At 36.1% G+C, this 7,628-nt stretch overlaps 1 protein-coding gene across 1 annotated transcript; it reads right to left on the reverse strand.

Moving 5' to 3' along the window:
* Positions 1-677: 677 nt before the first annotated feature.
* Positions 678-6,647, reverse strand: LOC147384741 (rhomboid-like protein 19). Its single transcript, XM_086426713.1, has 8 exons — positions 6,463-6,647; positions 5,009-5,133; positions 3,811-3,871; positions 3,526-3,692; positions 2,494-2,605; positions 2,174-2,376; positions 1,945-2,082; positions 678-1,063 (listed from the first exon to the last, which is right to left on the reverse strand). Exons 1-8 carry the CDS (start codon positions 6,484-6,486, stop codon positions 958-960), a joined length of 936 nt encoding a protein of 311 aa, XP_086282839.1. The 5' UTR covers positions 6,487-6,647; the 3' UTR covers positions 678-957.
* Positions 6,648-7,628: the final 981 nt, after the last annotated feature.

Here is a 7,628-nt window from a genome sequence, read left to right on the forward strand (position 1 = left end):
ATGATTTTTGAAGTAGAAAATGATGAAATTAGGAAACAAAAATGGAGGATTTTTTTTAAACTAGGGATGAAGGTTAGGTTGAAAATTAAGAGGTTGGGGTAGAAAACTAGGGGTAGTTGAGTCATTTTTCATAAGGGAAGACTGAGGTCAAGGGGTGCATTTCGCTAGTTTGAAAACACGGGTTTCCTAAATAATTCATCAAATATGTGTAAGTGTAGATCTAAATCACCATTTTTTTAAATGGACAGATTGAATTTGATGGCAAGGAGTTCAATTGATAGACACAGCTATCCAAGAAACAGAGTTTGGTGATTTAGGTTTACAGAAGCAAGACCTTTTACATCTTTCAAACAAGCCTTTTAACATCCTTCACATTGGCTTATGTTATGACTTATGACATGTGATCCCTCCATGGTTTGGTGAATATTTGAAATAGAGGATTACTGTTGCCACACCAACTTATACTAACGCCAAACCAACTGAGCAATTCTATGGTAATTTATATAGGAATTGGTGTGGCAATAGCAGCGCACCCTCTTGAAATATCCACCACATTTTAAAGTTACCACGTCCCTTCATCTGGTTTCTCTTGTAGACTAATAAACAATGACCTAAAATCCCTTTGGTGGTCGTTGATGATTATCATCCAAGAGGCAAGGTTGGTGTTAAATAAACGATTGGCACACAAACAAAATAGCATCCCCTATTAAATAAATTTTGAAATTTCGAAAGATGTTAGGTTAAGAACACCGATAAATCTTCTTGTATGAGAGGCCAATACATAAAGTTGTTAACATTGTTCCATCAAGATCAAAAGTCCATGGCATCCTCCTATAAATGAAAATTTACTTCCAGAATCAAAACCCATCCCCAAGAACAAACTGCGAAACCTCTCAAAAGTGATGTGCTCTCTAAAACACATTTGCAGTATAAAGGAGAAGATGAACTATAGAGTTTTCAAACACTCTCTGCTGCATCTCTATGTGACAAGTCGTCTTCTGCACTTTCCCCGGCAGACTTCTCCACTCCTAATCTTTCTTCGAGTGCCCGTGCGCCCCTTTCTCTGCAATTCAGTAAAGAAACAAGATCAATAATGTATTCCAGATTTTCTAAACAAAAAAAGGATAATAGTATGTTGCCTCCGTGAAAACCACAAAAGCTCAGTTCACCTTTGCATTGATCGTACTGGTTCATACATGGTTTTAAATCTTGCTTTGACGTCTTGTCTCATTTATGAACGAGACTGAGTTGTCTCGGACAAGATAAACCATTTAACTTGGTTTATAATTATTTATTCATCTATATTTATATAAAATAATAATAATTTTTTTATATATATAGAATAAGGTTGATTACAAGATGTTAACATGAAATCATATGCCTTGTCTACCCATTTCGTTGATGGATGATACCAAGACGACTTGCCCGAGTCAATCTCGGTCGGTCTCAGACGAGATTAGAAACTAAAGGTTCATATGGTGGCTACCTGTTGGACAGGCGTTGAGAAAAAATAAACACAATTCAATGAAAGGATTATCAAGAACTTCCAATAGATTGTACTGTTTTTCACATTCAGGCCATTTGTTTTTCGAATAATGCTTAAGTGACCTCAAGATTGGACCTCACATCACACACCCTGATGTGAAAGTGTATGAGAACCTTATTTACTTTTCCTTGAGATACAAGTGAAAAATCATCTATGGTTCCTATCCACTTTCACGTCAAAGATGTGCGATATGAGGTCACTCCAGCACGACTCTTGTTGTTCTGTTATCCAAGCTTTTCACTTACTTATGATCATATGGTTTTGGGCTGGACAGCCAAGAAGCCCACCGATTGAAAATTTCAGATAAATATTTGCAGATTACAAGTAAAAGTTCTTACAATGTGACATCTACTAATTTCTTTGTTTGACATCGAAGCAAGAAACCAAGAAGTTTTTACCTCCTCCTTGACGCCTCAATAGGATCAGAACCGGGCAATGGGGCACTCCCCAAGGTATAGCCCTTGGCTGCATTAGAAGCGTCTGATCTTCCACAGAGCATCCGATCAAATACTGATGCAATGGGATCAATAACGGGTCTGCGAATAACAAGAAGAAGAATAAGCGCGCTTGGTAATAACAAAGGGAGGCCCGGCAGTTTATTAAAGTTCATTTAAGTTGGTTAATTACCGGCAAAAACCAGGGAAGAACGTGGAGAATGCAAACTCATCACTCGGGTCTCCACTAAGATTTGTTTCTGGATTTCTTTGAAGATACCGCAGGTACAACCAACTCATATATGTGCCAAATATTATGGTTGGAAGGTATGATGCTGAGTCTGCTGTAAAGAAGCTTACAGCTATGCACAAAAGTAAAAAGAAGGATGGCATCCACTGCATGGTGTAGAAATGGCAAAGAATGACTATTAGAGATGTAGTTGCTGACACGTGCATCAAATAGTAACTGAAGGTATGGCATTAAATTGAATAAAGACCACATAAAAATCATACCTTTGTTTTTATCTTCAATAGAGGTATAGACAGTTCTTGATCAGGTAAAATTTGCTTGATGCCCACCAGGAACCCTGAAAGAACCCCATGGAATCCAGAAATGGGTGTGTAACTTCAAGAAAGAAAAAAAGAAAAATCAGAAAGAAGAATGCTGGAACTCCTTATTGACAGATGCATCAACTAAGAGGGGAAAAACAATGGCAGATTAAGTGTTTAAAATCCGGGAAAAAACAAACAGAGAAATAGTGCCGAAAGGTACAATGAGAGGAATATTTTGGTCCCAAAGGGATCTTGGGTAAGGCGTATTGCGAAAGAGGTAAGTATTCCTCTTAACAGAAAAACATGCAGATGATGTATACTAAATGCTTCCTTGTAAAAACTTTCAGGATTCAAAATAAGGAGCTTGTTTGAATATAAAGAAAATATATTTTAAGCATGGTTCAAATATCGTCCGAGATCAAGATGAATCGAGCATGTCATCTCAGTATCGTCCATCAACGAGAAGGACAGACAAGGCTTCTCAAATGTGCGGAATCTCGCGAGATAAATGAGATGACTCGGCCAAGTCAACCAGGATTTTGTATATTTTAGTGAAAATAATTCATTTTTTTAGAATTTAAATACATATTATTTAAATAAAATATGATTTTTCATGATTAAACATCTTCTAATCAACCTTATTTAATATAAAAATTATTATTATGATTTATGTATATATGAATAAATAATTATAGACCAGGTTAAATGGTTTATCTTGTCCGAGTTGAGTTGACTCTTCCAAGACAACTCGGTCTTGTCTCGTCCAGACGAAACGTCAAAGTGAGATTTAAAATTAAAACCATGATTTTAAGAGCTTGTCAGAGCAAAAAATAGAGTGTAAAAATAGTGATCCAAAGTCCAAACTGACTATAAGATTTGACTAAAGATTTTTGAAGTCCTACAAGGTGCTAGATGGCAAAGGAAGGAAAAGCAAAATGGTTTAAGCAAACATAAAAAGACCAAAACAATTACGTTTTGGAGCACAAGACTTACAGGTAATTTTCCTGCGTTGTAACGTAGTACAAGGCAATAGCGGTGACAAAGACACAAAGAGAAGTTAGGAAGTTAACCACAAAGATGAACTTGCAGAACTCCCTAGAACCCCATATGGGTTCAAGCAGCCTCCCAATGAAAAGAAGACCAAGTGTGCTAATAACAGCCTGGAAAACAAATGTACCATCAGAACTTGCTTTTTGGAGGAAAAATCAAAGTGAAACACTTGGCAAAAACTCTTGACAGTATAATCATACTTGCATTTACAACAAAAGAAATGCATACCCCAATAACTGATTGCTCAATATAACCAGCTGTTATGAGGTTCCAACCAAATGGAATTGTCCTACACAATCAATTTCAAGGAGACAAATTCTCAGACAATTAATTAAAGCTTCCACACTAATGATTCAAGCAGTATAGAATATGAAGCTGCACATCTAAATTATGAAGTACGCCATATTTACCAGCCTTTGATAATTCGAACATGTGTATCGGCATGCAATTGATACAACCAGATGACTAAGAGTAAAAGGAAGAAAATTTCTTCATAAGTCACTACTAAATTTCTTAATATACTTGTAGAAAACCATGTCTAGTGAATAGTGAACAGTGTATACTTCCGCACATATGAAAAAAGGGGTCCATCCGGCCCTGGCGATTTTTCTCCATTCACTTCTCTTAGATCCAGCTAAAGGTTTTTTTTTTTGATCGGTAGCTAAATGTTCAAATAAGCTCCTATTACACGGTGACTTAGGGGGTTGAATGTTGCAACCCAGTGATCGTCGACCCATACTACTAGATCATTAGCCTCAAGTTTAAGTATCTAAATTCTTTTAGGGTCTTGTTAACGTGTACTCTTAGGGCACAAGTTAAAGTGCAATAAGTACACCTTGGGAATAAGCATATGGGGGTATTTTGGGCACATGTTAACAAAACCCATTCTTTTATACCGAAAATGTTCTTTTGAAAAGCATGTGGCAAAGAAAAAATGGTAAATCACAGTAAAATTAGCATAGATGAAATTACATGAAAATCTCTTAAATAGAGAAATGATGTAAGGATCTTTCCAAAAGATGATATGCTAAAGCCTTCTCCAAGAGAGGGAGGCTGCTTTGCAAGATACTTCCTTTTGGAGTTTGAAGGATATTGCAGAAGGACAAGAACAAGAGAGGCGGCTCTTGATGCCAATGTTTTAAAGACCAAAACCCTTCTTCACCCTTGGCCTTCACTTTCGAAGGATTTTGGGGTTGCCATTTTGCTGATTTTTTATCTAGACAGGAAATTCTGGTTGGCAATTGCCAGTTTCTATTTTCCCCTTTGTGTTTCTTCGAAGTGATTCCATCACCAGAGTTTTTTTATTTATTTTTGTGCTGGAGCTTCCCACCATTTTTCTTAATATATTTATCTTACCAATAAAGAAAATAAATCATAAAAAAACTTCACCAAGAATAGCAATTTATCATCGAGAACAAAACAATACCTTGCAGGAATAAGTGCAAGATAATTAACAGCCAAAGGGAAAATCTGGACTATGACGGAGCCGCCAACAAGTACTACAGCAAATCCTTTGCAAAGCCGGGTGAATCCAGAAAAAAAGCTGGTGCCCTGCCATAAAAAGCTATAAATAAATCTGAGTTAACCTTATACAAATCAGAACTTAATGAATTTCCCTAGACATAAGTGAAGAGTGAAGGAATCTACAAAGCAAACCAAACAAGTACATAATTTGGCAGGAAAATATAGCATTTTTTTCTCCATTCATTCATTTCTTGCAAAAGCTATTACATTTTTTGTCAAAACAATGCAGTAATGGCATTAGTTAAGCAAGATGCAGAAAAATACAAACATAAGATATCATTGTAAGACACTTTTGATTAGTGAAAACAATTTATAGTAAGGGGTTTTTTAGTTCCTTTTTGCACTCTTTGGATTTGGATTGCTTGATTTAGCACCCTATAGGAGTTTTTCATAAATTCCCCTCAACAGGGACTAAAGTTTTCTCTCTTACTTTGCCAACCATTCTTCTAGCTTCCTACGTAAGAAACCATTTACTTCCCCTAGCTACTATGCATCTCCACATGTAAGAAATATCTGAAATTAGATCACTCAGTTAATTAGTCAAGTGAAGCTCAACATAAGTTTTCTTAAAGTTGATAATTAAAACGTACAAATTTGACAGAAGCAAACCAGACATCCTTATGGGGCCACCCAAATTGATCCATACAACCATGGTTGGTTTTAAATCTCGTCCGAGACCGAGGCAACTCGTCTGATATGTCTCAGTATCGTCCACCAATGAGACTGATGGACAAGTCAAACATATCAGACGAGATTTAAAACCATGGATCATTTGTCTCATTGTTGAACGAGACGACTCAAATGTATCGAAAAACACGTCCAAACTTGGTCTCGTTCAAGGACGAGACAGACGTCAAAACGAGTTTTTAAACCATGCATACAACAAAATCAATGATCCTCAAAGCTAAATTCGAAGGTTTGAAAGACAAAACCAAATTTAATTGGGTTGTAACAGTAATAAATAACCTGAATTCGACAAATCTGTGATATTTCTAACAATTTACAATCCATTAAATGCCAATCGATCTCAGAAGAAGAAAAAAAGGAACAAAATTTTGATTTTCAAGACAACAAAACATACATCAAAAACGAAAAACAATAGCATAGAAGAAGTAATCCATTGGAGAGATCAGGAGAAGCAGATCTCTCAGTTCTTACAAAATTAAAGCAAGTCAAGAGAGAGATTTCATTAAAATAAGAAACAGATTCAAGAGTTTCCGGTTCGAATACATTAAAAACCCTAACGAAAGACAGATTTCTAGATCTGATCGAGTTCAAAACTCAATTTCAGTATAATAAAATAAATTAGAAACATAAATCAAAAAAGAGATTGAGACTTGAGAGAATCGCACTTACTCCTGAGAGAGCCTGAGAACTCATGGCCGAATTATTCCAAAACTCTTCTACGATTTGGTCTCAATGCCTCTCTGATCTGAACTCTCTCTCTCAGATCTTGATTTTGGAATTTTGGCGTGTTTGGTACTGCTTCGTAATTAGCGATCGTGTTGTTCGTACGTGTGACGTTCTCTCTTCAGTCTTAATTGTGAAGACTTGTCAAATTGGATAATGAGAGTAACGTATAGATGATACTTTATATTTTTATGAATTGTGATAATCTGACCACCCCACGTGGCAAACTCAATCGATTAAATTGACGTGACAATTCGGAAACCGTAGATCTGAGCTCTTCGGGATATACGGCTGCACTTCCCCATAAAATTGTGTATCTTGAGGGAATCATGTAGAAGTGATCTTCAAATTCGAAAATCACATATTTACAATTGGCGATTTCAATTGGGTGTCGCCACCATTCTTTTTATAAAAGAGTGTGAATGGTCATCTGAAAAGTATTTTTAGAAAAAATATCATTTTGACATCGTAGCGACTCTCATACGAATTAGGACGCTGATCCAGATAGGATCTAGATAAGGTTCGGTTAGAAAATAGGGAAAGTGTTGGACACCCCTCTCTCCATAAAGAAATGGTAATATTTAAGAAAACGTGGCCATTCATAAAGAAATACAAAATTGATTAAACGACAATTTTATGCCCTCGGATGCAAGGGGCTTTTGATGTCAGCTTAAACTATGAGGGTCATTTCATCGAGAGAAAAGACCTCACTATGTTTTTACCTTAAACCCACATAATTTTAGGAAAAATATGGACTTTGTGATTATGAGTCCATTCTCATCCCATGCGAATGACCCAACTATTGATAGCCTCAAAATGTTTGTGGTGTGTGCAACTTGTGATTAGGGATTAAAGATAGTATAATTTTATTTTGAAAAAAAGATTTCAACCCCGACACTTTCGATCAAACTGAGGTTCGATCTACCAGAGGTAAGGGAGGGTTAGAATCACATCCTATGACTATTCCAAATAAAAAATAAAAATAAAAAAGATAAGTAAGGAGGATAAAAGATGGAGTGGAGAGAAGGGGGATTTTTCACATCATTTGTCCATCTTCTATCTTGTCTTTGGAGTCTTTTATTTTCTTCCTCTTGATCTTCTAACGTGTCTTT

Source organism: Akebia trifoliata, chromosome 15, assembly GCF_017979445.1.
Source record: "Akebia trifoliata isolate Shusen 1 chromosome 15, ASM1797944v1, whole genome shotgun sequence".
In the NCBI taxonomy this organism is placed as follows: domain Eukaryota; kingdom Viridiplantae; phylum Streptophyta; class Magnoliopsida; order Ranunculales; family Lardizabalaceae; genus Akebia; species Akebia trifoliata.